Source organism: Neophocaena asiaeorientalis, unplaced genomic scaffold (assembly GCF_003031525.2).
Source record: "Neophocaena asiaeorientalis asiaeorientalis breed wild unplaced genomic scaffold, Neophocaena_asiaeorientalis_V1.1 scaffold336, whole genome shotgun sequence".
Lineage (NCBI taxonomy): Eukaryota > Metazoa > Chordata > Mammalia > Artiodactyla > Phocoenidae > Neophocaena > Neophocaena asiaeorientalis.
The window spans coordinates 1,413,628-1,435,928 of NW_020174788.1; the positions used below are offsets into that span (position 1 = coordinate 1,413,628).

At 42.9% G+C, this 22,301-nt stretch overlaps 2 protein-coding genes across 4 annotated transcripts; both read right to left on the minus strand.

Annotated features, from left to right (window-relative positions):
* Window positions 1-449: 449 nt before the first annotated feature.
* LSM11 (LSM11, U7 small nuclear RNA associated) lies at window positions 450-11,519 on the minus strand. Its single transcript, XM_024760153.1, is given in 5 exon segments — window positions 450-3,275; window positions 3,934-4,017; window positions 5,831-5,970; window positions 11,188-11,369; window positions 11,371-11,519. Coding segments are annotated over 5 exon segments (966 nt in total). The 3' UTR covers window positions 450-2,864.
* Window positions 11,520-14,521: 3,002 nt separating this feature from the next.
* Window positions 14,522-20,348, minus strand: THG1L (tRNA-histidine guanylyltransferase 1 like). 3 transcript variants are annotated; one of them, XM_024760150.1, is made up of 6 exons: window positions 20,137-20,348; window positions 19,140-19,316; window positions 18,313-18,482; window positions 17,430-17,518; window positions 16,117-16,224; window positions 14,522-15,057 (listed from the first exon to the last, which is right to left on the minus strand). In XM_024760150.1, exons 1-6 carry the CDS (start codon window positions 20,325-20,327, stop codon window positions 14,896-14,898), a joined length of 897 nt encoding a protein of 298 aa, XP_024615918.1. In that variant the 5' UTR covers window positions 20,328-20,348; the 3' UTR covers window positions 14,522-14,895. The 3 variants fall into 3 exon arrangements, with proteins under 3 accessions (XP_024615918.1, XP_024615920.1, XP_024615919.1); XM_024760152.1 differs by having other exon boundaries at window positions 18,313-18,387; window positions 20,137-20,242; XM_024760151.1 differs by lacking the exon at window positions 20,137-20,348 and having other exon boundaries at window positions 18,313-18,478; window positions 19,140-19,237.
* Window positions 20,349-22,301: the final 1,953 nt, after the last annotated feature.

The window sequence follows — 22,301 nt, forward strand, 5'->3', positions numbered from 1 at the left end:
GATGACCACATTTTTGAGCAGCATATACATTTTTAGGACATATTTTTCATTCCTTTTGAACAATTTCTCCCATAATAAAAAGCAATAATTAAAAAAAATTACTTCTCTAAAAATATGGTTATCATGCTTTGTACACAACAGCACATTTACTAGATAATACTCATTCCAGAATCACTGTCCAAACCAAGCAAATAAATGGGGGTATATGGGCACATAAGACAGATGACACACAGTTTTTTTTTGTTTTTTTTTTTTTTTTTGCGGTACGCGGGCCTCTCACTGCTGTGGCCTCTCCCGTTGCGGAGCACAGGCTCTGGACACGCAGGCTCAGCGGCCATGGCTCACGGGCCCAGCGGCTCCGCGGCATGTGGGATCTTCCCAGACCGGAGCAGGAACCTGAGTCCCCTGCATCGGCAAGCAGACTCTCAACCACTGCGCCACCAGGGAAGCCCGACACACAGTTTTAAAATAATTTTCAGATCCGGAATTGGTAACTTGGGCAGAAAAGCTGTAAATCAATCCTTATATGGATACATGAAAATTAAATGCAAACTAGAAAACGAGCATGTGTTTAAAATAAATCAGGTTAGATTTAATCAGGCACTACAATGAATGGAAATTGATTATATTCCTTTTGATTCCAAATTTCCACTTTATTGGGAAAACCTAGTAACCATTACAGCTTCTAGCTGAGGGACAAGAGGACAGACCGATGGCGACTGCCAAACAGGGAGGACTGGTAAAGAGGTAGAGGCAGGGGTGCCTGATGATTAAACAAGACAACTACTAATTGGGGAACTGAGATTTTAGACATACTGTTTAGAAGAGATTTAGACTGGCAGATTCCAAAGATAATTGTTCACGAGCGTTTGTAACCTAGAACTTCTCTACATGTTTAGTGCACCTAATCTGCCTCTAAAGAGTATATTTAAAATGCATTTTGAAACAAAATCAAATAAACAAAACAAAACAACTTCCACAGATGCCCCTTTGGGGATGCGTTGTTTTTAGGTGTGCATCCTTCCTTCGGTGCTGTCATATAAACCCCTCAGAAAGTGCAGTGGAATTCCCTCTCATCCTGACCAGAAGAGGGTGGGGGCTGGGATACGGGGGGGCAGCAATGAAATGCCCCTCTTCCTTTACTGAAGATACTCTTCTGAACACTTCCATTGTCCCTTAGGAGGAAGCAACAGAACATGGAAAACAGTTCCTGAAGATATCACTGCTTTTTGATAACAAGATCGTAACTGTGACACCTATGGAGATTACTCTCTGATATTATATAGCACCTACCTTGCTCATGAAACACTGAACTTTTACCAAGCTATGAAACAGGGTGAGTGAAAATCACTCATGGCACTTACACGTGTTAAAAGACTTTAAAATGCCTTCCCCAAATTCTTTTACTCAGTGCCCCTGTGAGGTAGGTGTCTGGTGGGAAAAAACTGAGGCACGGAGGGGTTAGTCTGCTCTCCTCTCAACATGATGAGCCAGAGTCCCAGCTCCTGGAACTTGATTCACCAGCTTCTCAGAAGGCTTATTTAAGTAACACGACAAATACAGCAGAGGAAGTTTTTCTTTTCAAACGTTTTAACTAGTTAGCTATTTATCATTCTCACTTTGAACCTAAGTTATCTAAAATAAAACCAAATAATGTATAAACTAACAAAACAAAAGGTCAACATTGCCTAACAGTCTGTGTCAAGATATAGCCTATTTTGCACTGGTGATTGGAAAAGCATATGGTTCAAGTAGAAGTAGTAGCAGGTGGTCTAGTGCTCCTGTTACTCAAGCCAGGCTGAGTAAAGTGTCCCTTACAGACACCACCGCTGTACTTTGTGAGAACCTCTTTGGCCTGAAACAAGGGAATAAAACTGCACCCCTGTTTCATGGAAACCATCCTAAAAGATACTCTAGACAGGGGCCAGCCCTGCCTGGAAAGAGTACTCTCGGCCACATGATGAGTGTGTATTATTGAGTCCACGCAGAACTCTTTGAAGCCAGACATGAAGGTCACAGTCTCCTGACATAAAGCTCACAGGACAGGTCACACTATATACAGAGGGGCAATACACAGGGTACATTCACTAGCACCATGCCACAGAAGTGAAAGAGAAGGACAAGAGCATCTTACAGTCCCATCTGGTACACCATCTGCAGAAGCTATCTCTGGCAAGAGGAAGACCAACAACGAGGTCCCATATCTCTTTCCATAAAGTGGAGAGGCATAAAAACACAGCATTCATTGCTAGATGCTTTGAGCGTACGACCTACCCAAATTTCACTCTTACATAAATTGGTGGGCTTCTTATATCTTATAGATATTAAAAGATAACAAATTACATTTCTTGATCAAGAGAGAATGGTGTAGAGCAAAATTCAAAGGTCAGTTACAAGATGTGGGTTCAGGGCTCAGGGTGATTTATACTGCTACTCTTAGAAACAAATTTATGAGTACTCAGGGCACTAGCTTTTAGAAATGAGATCATTCTTTTTGAGGTGTTTTTTTCCTTCACTGTGCTATAGTGTCTGTGGAGTGAATTCAATTCATACCATGCTCCCTAATTCAAATCTAGTATTTGGTTTGAGTGTCTGAAGTAGACCACGATACCAAATAAGATGCATGTACCTCTGTACAGCTTTTGCCTTGATATTAATGCACACACCCACCCACCCTCTCAAGGCCTGTTTCCCCTTCAGGGACCTCATCTCCCAGAAGGCCCGAGCCTGGCTCTATGCTCTGCACATGGCAGACCAGAGGGAATCATTCCAACTCATAGCTTCACTGGGATACTAGGATATAGCATAGCAGCGATTCATGCATTTTATTTCTAAAAACCAAAGCTCAAGTGAGGCCAAGCTGGTCACTGTGCAAGATGAACCAGCAGGACATTCTCGCCTCGAATGAAAATCTGATTTATGTGTCGAGTGAATACCTGCTGGTAATCCACTTTGGGCTTTCGCTTTTTCTTACGGGGCTGGCCCCTGGAAAGGGTGGTGGCCCTGGAAAAGGTACCTCCCGCACTCGACCCTTCTGTCTGTGTAGTCCTCCCTGACAGCTCTGACCTGGACTCCTCCCTTGCCGATGCCTGCAGGGAAGAAGGGACGGAGCGGGAACGCTTGCGTGAACCCCGGTCAGTGTCTCCTCGTCCCCACACTGAAGCCACCTTCCAGGTGGATGTCTGGGAGTATCTGGACAGAGTGGAGTCTTCAACTGCAGACTTGGAATCTGTTTCCTTCTTGGAGGAATCCTGCAGTTTTAGTCGATCAAAGAGCTATAAGGAAAGCAATGACAAGTATTAGCCTTCCCTTTAGCTTACAACATCCCTCTTTCAATATGTAGAAGAAAGCCTAGATTCCTTTATCATGCTCTGTGGACTGCTTGCTTTGCAATTTTTAAAAAGTTAGTGGGCTTCCCTGGTGGCACAGTGGTTGACAGTCCGCCTGCCAATGCAGGGGACACGGTTTCATGCCCCAGTCCGGGAAGACCCCACATGCCGCGGAGCGGCTGGGCCCGTGAGCCATGGCCGCTGAGCCTGCGCGTCTGGAGACTGTGCTCCACAACGGGAGAGGCCACAGCAGTGAGAGGCAAAAAAAAGTTAGTAACGAATTTTCTATTTCTAGCTGTAACTCAGATAAATCAATAAATATGTCAAGAGAAAAGGCACCCACTTTTTCTATTGTATAAAACTGAAAGACTTTTAAACCTTATAAGAGGTAACTTGTTCAAACAATATGCAAGTAAGAAGCACAGACTCATTTTTGATTCGCTGGATGCATGGGAAGAGACTAATGAAAACCGTGGTCCAGGCACACCTGGTTGATAGCAATAGAGCTTTTCCACTTGGAAACCCTGGTCCCTGGGCTCAGTGATCTTAATTCCTAAGCTTGAAAGCATGCTGGGTACTCAGAAAGTCAGGGGAAACTGCCTACCCTAGTGAGAGTCAATGAAGAATCCCGTTCATATGCTTTGCCTAGAACAGGTTTTCGGTAGGTCTCATCCACATCAGTAAGTGCCTAGAGAAAAACAGACCAAAGTGGGGAAAATAAGGTAGCATTCAAATATTATTTTTATAGCTTTCTGGAAAAAATTTAAAAGGCAGAATAACATCTAATTATAGCAGAACTAACCTTAACAGGTGACTCAGCTCTTGGGCAGAAACAAATGGTAATACGTGGCACCCTCTGAATAGGAATTCCAAGCGGCTATGACCATGTAAGATGGGTTTCCCCTATGGTAAGGTGCCTTTACCAACGCAGGGTAGAGGTTCATAAATTTCAGGGAGCATGAATATCTGGGAAGTTTATTAAAATACAAATCTAAGGCTATCCTCCTAGAGATTCTTCATCCTGGGATGAAGCCCAGGAACTTTCTACTTGAACCAAAAACCCCATGATTCTGATGCAGGACAGCCTCAGACCACACGTTAAGAAACACTACTGCTGCTTTTCCCTTTTCAGTCTGTATGTCTTATGACAGCAATTAATAGAGATTAACCAGGGTAACACACAGAATTGCTGGTGAATTCTTGTTGTGGAGAGATCAACCTCACAGGAGAGCTATTAGGATCAAATCAGATCAGGTATGAGAAATCACTTTGAAAAGTGTGAATCACCCTACAAATATAAGCTGACAGTATTACGGTTACCACCACTGTTATCAAATATATTCTTTTAAATCTTTTCCTTCAAAGGTAAAATTATAATAAAATATTTTCCCTACACTTCAGAGATGAGAAAACTGAGGCTCAGAGAAATTACTTGGCCTAGAGTCACACAGCTACCAAATGGTGAAGCTAGGATTCAAATCCAGGTTTTCTGATTCCATACAGCTTAAAACATGGTCTCCGAAGCCAGAAAGGATAAAGTCATGGTCCTTTCACTTACTAACAGTGTGATCTGGGACCAATCTTCCAAAATCGCTAGCCTCAATTTCTTCATTTGTGAAATAAAACAGTGATAGACCCACAACTCATTCATTGAGATATTATATATAAAGCCCTTAGTACAGTATCTGGCACATAGCAAGGGCTTAATAAGTATTAGCAACTATTATTATTATCAAAGTTATTTTAACTGCCTCATATCATAGTTGTGCTATAATATATCCCTTCTCTCCTACAAATGTTTAGTAAATAGACAGTAAGCCTCTAGAAGACTGAGGGCACGTGGTACTCTCCTTCACAAGGAAACACTATGCAAAGTGTCCGGCTTATTAATATGTCTGCTTCCCCTCTATCCACATCTGTCTTTCCGAAAGCCGTAGAGTAAAAGTTCCTTTCTGAAATTTCTGTACCTAGCACTGTGCCCAGCCAAAGTGGGAAGTCAGCAAATATTTTTAAATGAATGAACAATAGTTGGTAGGAAATCAACATAAAATTACTAAAAGATGAAATAAGTAATTATTCCTTAAGGCTAGATTTCTCAACGCTGGCACTAATAACATTTTAGACCAGATAATTCTTTGTTGTTGGGCAGGGCGGCGGGGCGGGGGGGGTTGTTTTATGTACTGTTGGACGTGCAGCAGCAGCAGCCCTGGCCTCTACCCACTAGATGCCATTAGTACCCCAACCCACAGTCGTGACAATCAAAACAAATGACATTGCCAAATGTCCCTGGGAAGGAGGAATGGGCAAAATCACTCCAGGTGAAAGCCTCTGCCTTTGGGAAAAGCAATAAAAAGAACTTTTTTGTTATTGCCCAAGAGAGTGCAAAGATTCTACCTCCTCTGGGAAGTTATTCTGGAGGTTTTGCTGAATAAGGTCCTTGAGATATACGAAAAATTTAATCCCTAGAAGGTTCTCCAGCCCCTTGAGAAAGGTTTAATTACCATATTCCAGAACTTGTCAAATGCAACAAGGAAGCCCGTACAGACGCCCCGAAGTCCCTTGAAAGTGCGGATGTGAACATTCACCTTCACCCCCTCCCGGATACAACGATGGAGTTCACCCAGAGGGCTGCCTTCATGCACTGAAACAAGAAGAACAGTCAGCACAGCATGAACACCTGCTCTCATTCCCAGAACTAACAACCAAGACCACCCAACCATCTCCAGCAACACAAGGCAACACGGTGTAGTGTCAGCCACACCACAGGAGCAGGAAGGCCCAGTGGGCAAAATGGCTAGCGTAGGCAATGCACACTGAATCGAAACAAGATTCCCTGGAACGTGGATAAACGAGCTGTATGGCCAACATCCAAATGTTTCACTACCTCTCTACCCTATTTCTATGATGTCACTGATTCTAAGAGGCACCATCATTTTAAAACTTTTTTGGGAAAAAAAGAAATACTACATTAAATGTGTGCATCAGCAGCTAGATTCTTCTCAGTTCTATGCCCTGTTAAGACAACCTTTTTCAGGATAAAGCTCATGAACCACATATCCAGCTTGAGCCTTCCAAAGAACAAAAACCCTCGTCATAGGTTTAAAGGAAATGAACCATGTAACTCATTTGCCCTGAAACACATGCAATCGTCTAAGAAATAATGGCCTTTTGGCCTCTCAAGTCTGAGCTACTTCATGCACGAGCTCTCTGGGGCCACTAGTGTTTCAGTGTATATCATCTTTACACTAGGAGGAAGAGGCCTGGTTGTATTCCAAGCCTTGCTGGTATAAAGGCACCTGCTGAGCATCTGACTCTTATGACATTGCTGATAAGCATCATACAAAAAGAGCAGTATGACAACTCATGGGAGGAATGCTGGGATTATAAACTGCAGCTTTTACTATGATGGACTCTTATTTTCAGAGCTTGGGAGCAAGGCTGAATTTTATTTTTATTATTTCATGTTAACTTAGCCTTCAAAATATGCTGGCTATACTACATAAAACCTCCCTAAAGAAAACTGCGTGAGCACACGTGCGCACACACACACTCTCTCTCTCACAGTCACATTCACACTCACACATACACAGTCTCATTCTTACCCCCAAGTTTGCAAGGCACAGTTCTTTGGAAGTTATTGTCATTGACAGTAAACAAACAAAAAATCTCTGTTTTGTTTCTAGTGGCATAAAAGAGAACAAAAGTCTTGCACTTCAACTTGGATAACTAAGGTGGTTACTCTTAACCTCCTTACCCCTCACTCATGGATTGGCTTATAAATGATGGCAGTGATAAATTAACACAAGAAGATATGCTTGGATTAAGTGACTTAGCACCCTCAGATTGAGGGTTCAGCAAGAAGGCACAGTTGGAGGCAGAGTGACAGAAACAGTGGCCTTGGAAAGGAACATGAGAAACTTGGTCTGACCTTCATCACCTATCCCTCCTCTAGCCATCTTTTAAAATTCTTTGAGCCTCTGACATATAAAGACGTATGTACATATATCTGGATATGTGTTATCGACAGTGTCAAATCAAGCACTGTGAACAACTGTTAGGTCATTATACCTAGTTGTGTGAACTTGGCGAACAACTTTTTCTCTATAAGCCCAAATTTCCTCATTCATAAAATGAGGTTAGACTAGTTAACTTCTAGAGTCATGTAAGGAATAAGCCATTATAGTTCAATTTCTTAGAAACTGATCACAATGCCTGGATTATTCCGTTTACCTATACACATTCACTCCCCTTTCTCACCATACATGTGTATGTTCCACAAAGGGTGAAAAGACCACCCTTTTTCTAACTTGAAAGAAAATAGGGGCACCACTTCTCCCCATGCACCCCTAAATCAGAGAGGAAGAACAGGCATGTATCTTAACAACTGTCTCTTATTCTAATTAAATGGCAAACAGGTTTTCCACCCTCACATGTGTACTTTTCTTTTGATTTTTTTTCTTCCAAAGATTTAATAAGGTGTAATTCCAGGGAGTATTTCTCTCCTTATGTGATCAAAAATACAACACTAGCACCACCTATCAGAGCAAAACGCCAAGACAAAAATGAACTTCACATTCTGAATCAGAAGGCACAGTCTGAATCTCTTCGCAGCAGTGTCTGTGACAAACTCCAAATGGATATGAGCCAGGCTTCTAGATATATATATAGATAGATACACACACAGACACACACACACATATATATACACATACACATATGCCTTATCTTTGAAAAAGTTATTCTTCCAAATCCCGCTCTCCATTGCCATTACTCTTGGGCCACACACTTCCAAATCCAGGTCATTTTTAACCCCACTCTTATTTTTCCCTGCTTGTAGCCAATACTAAGTCCAAACAATAGATTCTCAATAATTAAGACCTGCCCTTTCTTTTCTCTTTCCACAACTAACAATACAGTCCAGGGCCCATCAGATGGCTGGTTCACTTCAAGCGTCTCCTAGCTCCCCTCCTTCACACCAGCAACAGCATCATCGTCACTGTCACCAACATTATCACCAATTACTGAGCCCTCAGTATGGGCCAGGCCCTATGGTAAGTTTAACTTTATACACATTATTTAAGCCTCACAACTCAAACAGGTTTAACTAATTTGCTCAAAGTTACCTACCTAGTAAACAGCTGAGCCAACAGTCAATACTGGCAGGTTATATGCATTCTGACCTGGGGCTTTTAATTATGACAGTCTAAAACTAATAAAAACCACAACAATAAAAACAGTGACATTTAACACTCACTGAGTATTTCCCTACATGCTAGGCCACATTACAATTGTAAACCTTTAAATGTGTTAACTAATTTAAACTTCACAACTAGATTCTATTATTGTCCTCACTTCACTTATGAGGAAACTGAGGCCCCAAAGAGTTTACGTAACTTGCTTAAAGTAAAACAGTTGGAAAGTGGAGGAGCAAGTATTCAAACCTAAGCAGTCAAGCCCCTGAGCCTGTGCTCTACTCTACCTCCCCAAACACATTTTACTACTAGAAACTCAGCAATTAGAAACATTTGCCCTACAAAGCCTTTTGCTTAAGAACATACACCATGGTTCCCACTCTCTCTCATAACAAAGTCAAAGAAAAACTCTTTGGTCTTCAAAACATCCTGGCTACCAATCCCTTTCTGGACCCAAATTCAGTTCTCATTGATCTGGACACAAACCACATAAGCAGCACCTTCCATCCACCAAAAAAAAAAAAAAAGCAAGGAAGGAAACATTAGAATGTATTCTTCCTCTCCTGAGACTAGCATAATGGTTAAGCATATAGCCCCTGGACTGGGACAACCCAGGATGAGCGGCAAACTGACTAGTTTCGTGATGCTGGGCAAGAAGTTGAACTCAATGAGTGTCAGTTTCCTCATCTATAAAAGTGTATCCAAGGGTAAAATGAGATGCAATGCATCTAAAGGTCTTAACACTGTGTATAGCACATACTGGCTCAATAATAGCAGCTATAATTAACAACAATAAAGTTACCACCTGACTTACAAAGGGGCATGAGGAAACTTTCTGGTGCGGATTTGCTCTGTATCTTGATTGTGGTGGTGATTTCACGACCATACACTTGTCAAAACTCACTTTAAAAGAGTGAATTTTGCTATGTGTAAATTATACCTCAATAGTCTGATTTTAAAATTACTGCTGTTATCTTCAACCATGCCCTTCCTTAACTTCAAGACCTAAAGCTGACCTCATACATGAACTATTTCTTGATAAAATCTAATCCTCACCCATGCTTCTGTACTTTTTTTGCTTTCTGAAGGTCATCAACTCTTTGTGCTATCTACTCATCTTTACCATGTACACCCAAGTGTTTCCAGTGGTGGGATTAAAATTTTCAGTGCCGAGGGCACATTCTGAGGCTTTGATTCCAGGCATATATTTATCATGGGAACTCCCCATTTTCATACCAATAATATAGCAAAGTGCTCCACAGGTAAAGGCAAAACCACCCACCACATAGAAATATTTCTTTCCTCTTGAAAATCTTGGAAGCAAAGCAATGATTGGCAAAATGGAAATAAATGCTACAATCTGAGACTTGGAGTGCATTTCAAAGATCTGATAGTGGCAAAAAGTATGGGAAAAATAAGGTCCCCCAAAGTGCTCTTAATTTAGGAACATGCATAATCTATCTTTGTGCCACTACTGAGCAAGCAAACTGGAATAAACCCTAGCTCAGGCAGGGATTCTCCGGCATAGTAAATCATCCGACAAAGGCACCCCTAACAGCACTCAGCTTTTCAGGATGTTTCTCTCTTAACAAACACATTTCTAGAAATGAAACAAAATATTCCTTTGCTTAGCACAACCCTCCATTCCAAAGGCAGTGATTTAATAATGCCAAGATTTAGCTATCAGGATACAGATGCTCTGAATGGCTAAGTAGGTCATTGTGTCCATGGGGCAGATGTCAGAACTGCTTGCCAGATGACAAAGATATAACCCTGGGCTGTTTTTATTCCATTTATACAAGACCTAACACACATTAGCAACTTCTGCTTTTTACAGCTTTACTCTAAGGATCTGTTAGGAGGCCGCAAGAAATTCCCTTGTGCCATTTACACCTTCAGAACATGAAATAACCTGTGCATATGGTAGTATGAGCCTGACAGACACAGTCCTGCACTCAGCCTGGCAGAGTGGCCGTAAAATAGCGTCTGTGCTTCACTGGCATTTTGTGCCTGCTGCATTCCAGGACTCGTGATTTGCTAATGTGAACATAGGTATATCAACACCCTGCAGCCCTTCTCCTGCTTACAGCACTGAGAACGAGCTGTCACCTAATGTGCAGGGGTTGTGGGATCATGTCTCCTGTGCTACCTGAACAGATTTCCTCACACTGCATCCCAACATCCCCAAATCTCAATGACCAAGCACTCTCCCACCCCTAATATTGGCTATGCCCTCCCTCCCCGCACCGTGTGTGGTCCCAAGACCTCAACACCTCTGCGAACCCTACCTGTGAGGTCCCGTTTCCAGGCCCACCACCTCTCCGGACCCCCCATCACTCCTGCAGATCCTTTCTGCAGGCTCCTCATCACCTCTGTGGGCAGTTCCGTGGACCCCATCACCTTTACTCACGTTATCCAAGCAGACACTCCCCACGGCTATTTATTACCTCCACAGCCTTACCACTCTTCCCCCGCAGCTCAGACAGACCCTTCTTCACTCCTCAAGCTGACCCTCCCCACAGTCGCTGATTATCTATTCAACCTTCACCAAGACCCTCCCCCGATACACGCAGACCCGCACCAAGCCGCTATCACCCCGCAAACGCCTCCAGGGCCGCCGCCTTCTCGACAGCTGACCCGGCCCCAGCCCCGCCCGCCGGACTCACAGGGCATTCTCGTGAGCACGTTGCGCGGCGCCTTCCTGCTCCGACCCGGACCCCGCCGCCGCGCCCCGGCGGCCCCGTCCCCTTCCTCCTTGGCTACCATAAGGCGGCGGAGGCGCTGGATGCGCTCGGGGTCCGGGGCGGGGATGTCCGGGCGGCGGCGGGTCCTGCCCAAGGGCCCTGGACGCGTTGGGGTAGGGGATGGGAGGCAGGCGAGGCGCGTACAGGGCCAGCAGTGGGTCGAAGCTGTCAGAGCTGACATCCAGCCGCGGGCTGGGCGGGCGCGCAGGGCTGCCGGCACGAGCCGACCTCGCCCCCCTCTCCCGCTCCTCCATGTTTGAAAGGCCCGCAAGCTGAGGCCGATGGGAAGGAGAGGGGGCCGCCAGAGGGCGGCACTGCGCAGCCGCGACGCGGGTCTCACTGCGCCGGCCTGGCCGCCAGGGGGCAGCATCTGCCCGCGCTCTGCGTCTCCGGGGGCGTGGCGAGCGGCTGCGACCCGCCCGGTCCTCGCAGCGCATCAGCGTTCGGGGAAGAGGTTAATTGGCTCTAACGTAGTGTTTCCCCCATCTATATCATTATCACTTTGGGTGTTTCCTAGTGGTGCGGATTCCCTGGGGGTGGAGCCCGGGCCCGGCATCTTAACAAGCTCCCCAGGTGTTTCTCTGCTCTCTGGAACTGCGCTCTACTCCTAGCTTGCGCTGGCGGGAAGCAGTGGGAAAGAGGGCAAGGAATGCCCTAGTTTGCTCTCATGCCGAGTACCACTGGGGTTTAGCCTAGGTGGGCTCCAACTATTTAGCTTCTCTGGCTCTTTACATTCTCATCTGAGATGTAGAAATGGTTGCCTACCTCACAGAATTGTCCAAAGAATGAAGAGATACTGCATATACAGCGCATAATAAATGCTCTGTGAATGTTAACTAATATTGGTTAAGTGTACAATGAAACTGAAGGATGATGGGTGGACCCTGGTACTGCATTTCCTACACCCTCTGCAAAAAGAAATTTACGCATACACCAGAAAGACGCTAGTATTAAGGCAAATTCACTATCACTGATCTTGTAAGCATTGCTTAGCACCTGGAGGAAATGAAGATGCCGCGATTGGAGGACAAGATAACAAGATTTTCAAAACCTGGTTGTATTTTGGAGCCTCTGTTCAGCGGAATATTTTTTGTTTTTTGATATTAAAATAATAGTCTACGCTACACCAAAGGCCCAGATATTACCCCCTCATCCAGCAGAGCCAAGGTGTTTCCAGTCACCTACAGGCCACACAAAACACTTTCCTGTCACCACTCTCCCAAACTGCTATCAATTGGTATTAATTCTATACTAGTTGCTTTTGTGCATATTTTAAAGTTTCCTTAAGACCTGGAAAGGAAGCCGCAGAGAATACTATTCTCTTAGAGAGCAGGATGAAAATATACAGCTGTGAAGTATACTTTAGAATACATGATGCAAAATAAAAAAGATAACATAAAAACTACCAACAATGCTTCTGATAGCACTACATAACTCAATAGGTAAACCCGGGTCATTCCTTTGCTCAAAACCCCTGCCCCAACACAAACGTCAAACCTGCAAACTGCTGGCAATTAAACGAGCAAGTGCACATCCCCGTCTTGTAACAAAATCAAGTGATAGCCTTTGTGGTATCACATAGCACCCACAGAGAACACAAAACTTCCGTGGGTAGTTGTCTTAAAAATTTGTACTAATACCTTATATTTGTTTTGATATAAAATGCTATAATTTACTTACAATTAAGTTAAATTTGCCAATCAAGAGCTACATTCTTATTGCCTTACTTGGCCTATCACAGTGTACTAGCCTAGGTATATCATATCTGGGCCTTGTTACACAAAGTGTGGTACATTGACCATTATCCACCAAAAGCCTTTGAACCCCAAAATCTTCATGGGGAAAGCTTAGAACTGGCATTTTAAATGAGTATTTCAAGTAAATTTGTTGCATTCAGAAGTCTGTGAACCACCACTGTGATGAAGGGATGTGAGCCTGGCTTATGGAAAGACACACACACATGAAAGTTGGACTCATACTGCGTTTGTATGAAAAAAAACAAATGAAAAATTAGGCCAAGGGAATTGAAAGCTTTATTTTTTTCTCTCAAAGAAATCTTATCAATTACCAAACATGAGCCATGTCTCCTATTCCCACGAAGCGAAGAGAACAGGAAAGGAAAAAAAGGCATTGACAGATGGGGTGTCAATTGGTGAGGGATGAGACCAGCCGCTGCCCTTTCAAAAATACATTTTCTTCTTGGCTGTAAATTCTACAATGCAAGACCAGGCACTGGGATGTGGGCTGTCTCTTAGTTAATTCTTTATAGAGCCAAATTAATCTTCTTCCTCTACAACATGAAATGAGGACAAGAGGAGACATGAGTTCTCGACCACCTACCCCCACTGCCTCCCCCCTTCAGAGGCCAACGGCTTGGCGACACGCAGTTCCTGCTGCTCCTCACCCAATTCCACTGGCCCGTCGGCAGGCAAAACTATTAGGACTCCTCTGCCACCTGCTACCTGTGACCCCAAGATGAGGGTTGGTCCCTCTGTTCTCCAACTCAAATGTCACTGTTCCGATTATCCAGAGGCTACCTGAGAATCTTTTTCAGGAAGTCCACAGGAAGGTGACTTTCAAAACTGAAGTGTCTAGAGGACAGAGAGTAAATGTTTCTTCCTCCTCGTTCATTCATTCTCGCTGTTTTCTTTCTCCCACATAAACAGGTAATTCTCTTTCTTCTTAGAAAGAGGTTAAGTGGCCTTGTAATCATTGCCCCTGGCAAGATGATCATGATGATCAGGCTGCCAACTCCACAAAATCTAGGGAATGTTTACACAAGGACATCCGAACTACAACTCATTTGTTCAGCTCAAGTTGCCAATCTGGAGATTGGCACAAAGCCCTGAGTTTGCCCTGGAATTCCTGAATTCAGAGGCATCAGGCAGTCATCAACCCATATTAACTCCACGTCTGCCAAAGATGAATGCAAGTAGATAGGTGGGCAAGGTGACCAAGGTCACTGGATTCTGTGGTTAAGAATAAGTGGGTGAGGGGGCTTCCCTGGTGGCGCAGTGGTTGAGAGTCCGCCTGCCGATGCAGGGGACACGGGTTCGTGCCCCGGTCCGGGAAGATCCCACATGCCACGGAGCGGCTGGGCCCGTGAGCCATGGCCGCTGAGCCTGCGCTCCGCAACGGGAGAGGCCACAACAGTGAGAGGCCTGCGTAACGCCAAAAAAAAAAAAAGGAGGAAATTGATGAAGCAACAGAGAGGAGAGAATTGCTGGGGTAATGACCTTGGGTCAGGAAAAGAGTAAAGTTTGGGCTCATCTTCTATCATAGGTGAAAAGAGCTTGACAAGTTTTTATAAAGCTTACGCCACAATCTAAAAATGATTCATTTTGCAAGGCATAAAATACTTCTTGCTTTATAAAAATAGTACCATGATTTTTAAAAAACTGTACTTCTACCAAAGGAACCATGTTTCAACACCAAAAAATAGGTGTTCCACTTAAAGCAGAACAAGATACACCACCCACATTCATCCCTTCTTTCTCTGTTCCCCTCCCAACCAGAGTCATGTCACTCCCAGGACACTGTTCTGCATGGCACAGATGCTAGGGCCACCTAAGGCCAGGAGACTTGGGGGACCCTGCATGGTCAAGCACACTAGTAATGAAAAGCAAAGGGTCAGCTGTCTTCATGTAGGATTTCTGGATGTTCCTTCCAGAAAGCATCCCCAATGACATCGCAGTGTAAGGGCACCGCCTTAGTCCTGGTCCGGGTCACCACCATCTTTCTTCCTTCCATTTCTGCTGGCAGCCTAACTTCTTTTGTCGTGACTTCATCCACCTATAGGTAAAGTTAAAATATTGACACATTAACTAGAGAGTCGGTTTGGGAGAGAAGAGGGAGAAGTGGGGGAAGTTTACTTTTTTACTTTATATACTTCTGACAAATACGTATTTTCAGGCATATATATATATATATATATATATATGAACATATATATATATATATATCAGAGATATATGTATATCTCTCACCATACATGAATTTCTTTACAACTAAAATACTTTTTAAAAAAGTTATGTTGCTATATTTTGAAAGGAGACCTTAGGAACAAAGAAGGGATTCTATGTTCCTTGTTAGCAATAACCATAAAATTAAAGACATTTCTGCTCTCCCACCTGCATTAAGAAGGATCCGAGTCTGTGCCAAACAAATGTTTTAAAAATACTAATAAAAGAGCTGAAGCTGCCAGTGGGATACCTAATACCCCTTAATACTTGAAAACATTCATTTCAGAAAAAAATACTTTAGACAGAAGGAAATAAATTTAGAGACTTCATTATGCCCAGGAGCTGGAACAGAGCAAAAATATTGGTAGAATTAAGGATACAGGTGAATGCACAGACAGAATATTAAGTTAAGTATGAATGTCTAGGGAAGCCCTCAAACATTCTGCAAGGGACAGAACCCTCACATGCAACATCAGTTCCTTATGTTACAGTTCTCATGGGATGGATGGACCATTTAATGGAATTATCCAGTGTGGGAGAAATTATTTTTTTAAATGTTCTCTGAATGCAAAAATTCTCATATCTGCACTTACCTGTTTAAAGGGGTTTGATTAGATTTGGGGAGAGCTTATGACATGGAAAAGTGTAATAATTCTAAAATTCTGTGATTCTACTTACAGAACGGGGGAGTCCAGATCACAATGCTCACTGACAAACTGACAAAACGAGCATCCATAATAATAATCTATAGCATCTCATTTTGGAAAGGGTCTAATTTGTGCTAGTGACTGGAGTCACATCAGCATACAGGCAGCAGGCAAGACAAAGCCTGGGATGGGCACAGGCTTTCCTTCTGACCTCCGTTTTTCCTCAGACATAACAGCATTACCTTCTGCCATATCAACACAGTTCCCTTCCTATACATCAGTGGCTCGTTATTGTAGTTGATGTTGAATTCAGAAAATAAAATCTCATTCTTGTCTGCTGTAAGAGTTCCCTGAAGAAATAAAAACACATATAAAAAGCTTTGTAGGTCTTTTCTCTCCCCTAACCCCACCTATCCATTCCACTCTCTACCTAAACTTCCACAACAAATCAAGAAGTGGAAGCATTTCATCAAACGTCATATAGGCGTTAATGAATTTTCATCTTAAAAGCAGTTCAAATCTTATTTAAATATCAAAATTCATAAAATCTCTTTTGTAGCAAATAACTGCCTTTACAAGTCACTACTGTGATGGGGTGAGAGGAACTAATAGTAAGAGTACCAATTCTGTACTAGATAGCTTTTGTATTATTTGACCCTCATAACCATCTCCATTTTAGAGATGAGAGCTCTGAAGCTTAGAAAGATTATATAAATTTTCCGAGACCAAAAGTGCTCTTATTCGTATAAGAATCAAAATCTGATCTCAATACTTCCAAACTCTGGCTAGATCTACCAGTCTTCCTATTACTGCTACATATGCAACTTTAACATGATTGTTAATAATGACCACCATTTACTGCGTCATTTTAACGTCCCAGGCATTGTATTAGGACCTAATACAACACATCATCTCATTTCACGGTGAGTTTTCCTACAAGTAGCATGGTCATCTAATGATACGAGCCAGTATTTATTAAGTACTTACAGTGTGCCCTGTACTACCCTTTATGTGTTTTACATGCATCATGCCATTTAATTCTCACCAGAAACCTATGAGGTAGGAACTACTATCTTGTACATTTTACCTATTAAAAACTAAGGCAGAGATGATAAAATTAAACAAAAGCCTCTGAGTACAATTATTTGACCCCCAGAGCCTAAACTCTTAATGATACACAGGAGTCCTAACCCCAAGAAACTCCAGGTCCCCAGCAGGGATTGACAATCATGAAGCAGCCAGGTGGGGCTGACAAAAAAAGAAGAGCATGTGCCCTTTATAGGCGGCAGCCTATACACAGCTCCAGCTAAGCACTACCATGTGGGAGTGTAGAGCCATTAATTCCATTTTCCAGCCGAGGACACTGAGGCTCAGGGAGTAGTAACAACTGATGTACAGTCACAAAGCAAGCAAGCAGCAGACCTGCTACTAGTATGATCTTTCTATCTTTTCAAAACAAAACCGTAAAAATTTAAGAGCTTAAAAAGAAGGCCAAATGTCATGAGAGAGCGTAAACTGTCCCCCCTTAAGTATTAATGCAGTAAGATCTTTATACCTGTAATCTCTCTTGGGCTTGGATTGGTGTTAATCCAGACTGCTGTACAAGTGCCCAGAAAACTGTATTATAAAGATTATTGATGTGACCTGTAAAGAAAACATAGTTGGCACTGTGTATGCACATAGAATCTTTATTCAATATTCACCCTTCAAAGAGTACTGGAACCCCACCTCTCTCCCGCAGAGACATATAATTACTTGCGCAAAGCCATACACAGGGAACACGGGGAAGTGGTCAAGCAGAAGAAACTTATTTCCTAACAGTTTTATCCTGTCATTTCAGTTGTGCTTTACACAAATCTGTTAACTTGTGCATTAAGCTAAGGAATACTTTCCAAGTTATTTGATTTACATTATTCCCACCTCTCTTCCAGTTCTCCTGGCAAAATCAAGACATACCAAATGAATAAAAGTCTAACAAACATTTCACCATGGTCATGTAAGGAAGGGTCACAACTTGAATACCCACTGAAGCCAGCACAAACATAGGCGTGTAAAGCAGAGTTCCCAAGGGAACAACAGGGAATGGTAGAGGCTGAGGCACACTGGCTCCTATGTGCATGAATGTGTGCCTGCGTGTGTGTTTATGTGTGTGTGTGTCTGTGTGTATAAAGGCAGTAGTCACTACGCAGGTTCTGACCAATACTAAGTGGGAATATAGACCTAGTACTGCCAGATCTGATTTTTCCAAAAAAAAAAAAAGTTGGAAATAGGTAGTATTTACATAAAACCTTCCAATTTTTCAAGTATTTTCAACTAATTTTAAAAACTTGCAATACTGCATTCCAAACAAAATACATGGGCCAAAAATGTATCAGATCATCACCTCTAATATAAGGAATCAGTAGTTTAACTACATCTGTTTATTTGGTTTCACTTACAATCTGCTTGCCGCCAGCTGAGATAGTCCTTTAAGGTCTGGTTGCTAGGATACACCACGACTCTTCCATCAAAGCCTGGGGGATACAGAAGGGGCTGGTCCTCAAAGTAATCCCGCCAGTAAAACACATAGCTGGAGGCGAACTGGGAGACCACGTGAGTCATAAACTTACTTGCAAAAGGCACAGTGGGTGGAGCAAGAAAAGAGAAAATACATGATATTAATTCAACACCATGACAGGGTCTGTGGGTGTAACAGAGAGATAACACAAACTGTCTAGCAAGCCAAGAGTGATGGGTCAAGAAAAACTATTTTAGTATTTCAGTTATATATTTAAAATGCAGCCTGTCTCTCCTTCTAGTCCTATAAGTAATTTACTAATGTCAAATGTTCTTCCATAGCATGTGACGTGAACTTATGGTTCAAGAGGTTTTTTTTCAAGTCTTGGAAGGAGGGGAACCATTGTTTTAAAAACATCCCAATTCACTACATGATCTGTTTCCTGTGAGAGTTTCAATATACTGCCAAATCAAATATCAGATCTGTCTAATTTGTACTGAGATCCTCCTTAACTAAAACTTTAGTTTCTCTTTCTAGTCTTAACGTTCAATGCCCGATCAGTCTAGAAGCTAAGGTGATGCGAATACAGAGAAAAACTTAAAGAGGTATACAGAATGCTCAGGTATCAGATGGAAGTACAACAGTCTAACCTGTTATATACATACATTCTGCAGTTGCAAATACTACAGTCTGTAAGTTTGTGATTAAGATAAGCAGAAGCCAAATGCTGGTAGGAAATATTCTGAAGGAGCTAGGCCACAAAATTACCTGGCTCTTCTTTTAAACCAATTACTTTTCCGCTTGAACACAAAGCTGTACTCATCACTCTGCCCATATGCAATCACAATATCCTCCAGTTCTTCCATTACGGTTTGGGCACATTTAGTCATTAGATGGAGAGCACGGCTGTCATTGGGTTTTGCAAAGTTGTGCTTCTCAGCAAACCTTCATAAGGGAAAAAGAAGAGGGAAAAGGGTATGGGTGGAAGAGAGCCTGTCATTAATACCACAGATCAAAGAGGCTATTCAAAGAGTGCTATGAGTATGCTGTGAGTCCAGACATTCCAGTAGCCACAACCTGATCCATTTCGTTAAGAACTCTAGTTCTTCTTGCTCTAACCAACTGAGAAAAAGTAACATAAATACTAAGCCTCCATTCCCTTTTCAGTGAAATGGGGATAAAGTTACTTCATAGGATTCTCCTGAAGATGAGAGGGAGATAAATATAACTATGCCTGGCTCCTTGGAAGTGCTCAATAAATGTTCACTACAATATCATTACTAAAATAACACTTTTAAGACTTAAATTCCCATCTTCCTGCTACACTTTTCTTTTTTTCTGACTTTTTCCCTCCTGAATCCAGTCCATGTGTTCTGCTACTTATAATGAAACAACATACTCTACAGTGGTGCCCACAGCAAGGCCAGAAAGGGCCGCAAAACAGTCAGCCCTCAAAGATACCTACCAAAATAGCTTGTCAATTTGTTGAAGAGCTGAAATAATGGGCCCGAGAGTGACTTTTTCCACCACAGTCTTGCTAACGGACACCCCAAGCCAGCTCCTCACTAGGGGAGCACCGTGTCTCATTTACCCCACCCAGCTCGCGTTCAAGCCGGTTGTAGCCAGCACGCAGAGTGATGCTCAGTGCCGCGCGCTCACTGGCTGCCGAGTTACCCCGGTAACCATGAGCTCGGGGCTGCGACAAATGCGTCGCATTCTCTGGAAGCACTGGCGAACCACGCAACCCTGAGCCCAGCTCGCTCACCGATGGAAATTCCTGCCGTCCAGCCGCACCACCACCCAGCAGTGGGCAAGGCAAGTGTCGTCAGCCTCGAAGTCCCGCACGTACTCGAACTTGCTCTTTGCCATTGCCGCTCCCAATTTCAAGCACCGTCTCAAAGTGACGGAAAAGGCAGCCAAGCAACCACTAACTTTCACGGTGCCAGCAGCCCACATTCCCCCACGGAAATGAAAACACCAGAGAACTCCGCCCCGGAAGTTCCTGTGTCTTCTCAGGGTCGCTCTAGCCGTAGTGGAGGCCAACATCTCTCTCGCCTCTCCTTGTAGTTCTTAATGGACTTCCGGACCTGGAAGGAGGGTTCCATGCTTCCCTTAGCACTACTCATGGCTGCTCGCCTGTCTCCTTCCGTCCTGCAACAAATCATTCTCACGAAATTTTTAAAAATTCATTTCTGGACAAGTTTGAAGGTTTGTGATTTTTTTCTTTCCAAATAGTATTTGTTAATTTGTTGTAGAAAATGTGGGATATATCGAAAAATATAGTTAAGAAAATTAACACTTCATGCCTCCCCTCTCCCCGTCAAAGCACTGTGGATGGTTCCTTACGGTCTGTTTTAATATATGTATGTTTACACAGGGAATACACAAAATTGGAATCAGACACCTGTGCAATTTTTGTATTTTTTCCACTCACCTCGAGTATTTGCCAACGTCATTAAATATTTCAAAGAGTGACTTAAATAAATTAATTTAAAGGACTCATTCTAACATACGTAGTACTAAATTAAGTCATTCAACTTTTTCACAAAGACTCATGCTTGAGATCTTGCTGCTGGTAGATACTAGTAACAGTAAAACCCTCATATTTGTACGATGCTGTATGATTTATAAAGCTCTTTTGAATTCATTACCTTCATATATATATATCCCTCAAAAAATATCATTCAAACAATATAAAAGTATATATGGTGAAAAGTAAACCTCTCACTGACTCCTAACTCCCTACTTTAAGCAATCACTGTTACCAGTTTCTTGCATATCTATTCAGGGAGAGATATACAAATAGAGACAGAGATGAACATAGAGATAGAGATGTGTTTTGTTTTGGGCCAAATTATGCTCAGAGACTGAGACTGTCTTTGCTAATATTTTATCTACTATAGGTTCACTGTGGGAATTATAATTTCACAAGCCAATAGCATACTGGATATGTCTCTTAATAAGCCAGTAAAGAAATAACATACTCCAGATGATAGATTGCTTACATTATTGTTCCAGGCAAGGGGAGATAAGAGAAAGTCCAAATTCAGTTGAGGTGTATCTTTCCTATGCGGTTGGTTCTCAGGAGACTTGGCTTAGCCAACCACAAGTTGATGTCCAGCTGCCAGCTAAACGAAAGTGGAAAGTCCCCTGTTGCTAGAGTATGTTGTTAGGGAATGAAGCCTGGTGTTGAGGTGCAATATGATCTTTGCTGGGTCCCTGCACAGCTTTCGCCAGTGCTGGTAAAAGAGTCACTTTTACCAGCAGAAGCTTATGCTCCAGGGGTCTTCAGAGAGTTGTTAGGTCAGCAAAGAGTCACCTTGCCCAGTTCAAAACTCTCGGATAGTCCTCACAAACTCCTCACCACAGTTGCTTCTTAGTCTGTTTTTATTGATAAGCCCCCAGTGGGGCCCCTCAGCAGTTGAGCTTCTGGGTGCTTATCGATGACAACAGATGAGATAATGACATCCTGACACAACTTACTTCATTCTTATAGCAAAACAACTTTATTTCTTTACTTTTTTTTTTAAAAGAAAGATTCTTAAATTTATTTATTTATTTATGGCTGCGTTGGGTCTTTGTTGCTGCACGTGAGCTTTCTTTAATTGCGGCGAGCCAGGGCTACTCTTTGTTGCGGTGCACAGGCTTCCCACTCCAGTGGCTTCTCTTGTTCCGGAGCACAGGCTCTAGGCACGCAGGCTCTGTAGTTGTGGCTCATGGTCTCTAGACCGTAGGCTCAGTAGTTGTGACCCACAGGCTTAGCTGCTCCACAGCATGTGGGATCTTCCCGGACCAGGGCTCAAACCCGTGTCCCCTGCATTGGCAGGTGGATTCTAAACCACTGCGCCACCAGGGAAGCCCGAAACAACTTTATTTCTAAAAACAGCTTTTTTTTGCCTTTGCCATAAACAAGTGGATTAAAACAACTTC

What these genes read in the sequence shown, in the direction of transcription:
- THG1L (XM_024760150.1), bottom strand. Translation starts at nt 20,327, where the DNA reads ATGTGGGCTGCTGGCACCGTGAAAGTTAGTGGTTGCTTGGCTGCCTTT. An exon ending in GACGGCAGGAATTTCCATCG is followed by an intron (nt 19,317 to 20,136) that starts GTGAGCGAGCTG and finishes TCCCTTATGAAG; the next exon opens with GTTTGCTGAGAAGCACAACT. An exon ending in CTGTGTTGATATGGCAGAAG is followed by an intron (nt 15,058 to 16,116) that starts GTAATGCTGTTA and finishes CTTTACCTATAG; the next exon opens with GTGGATGAAGTCACGACAAA.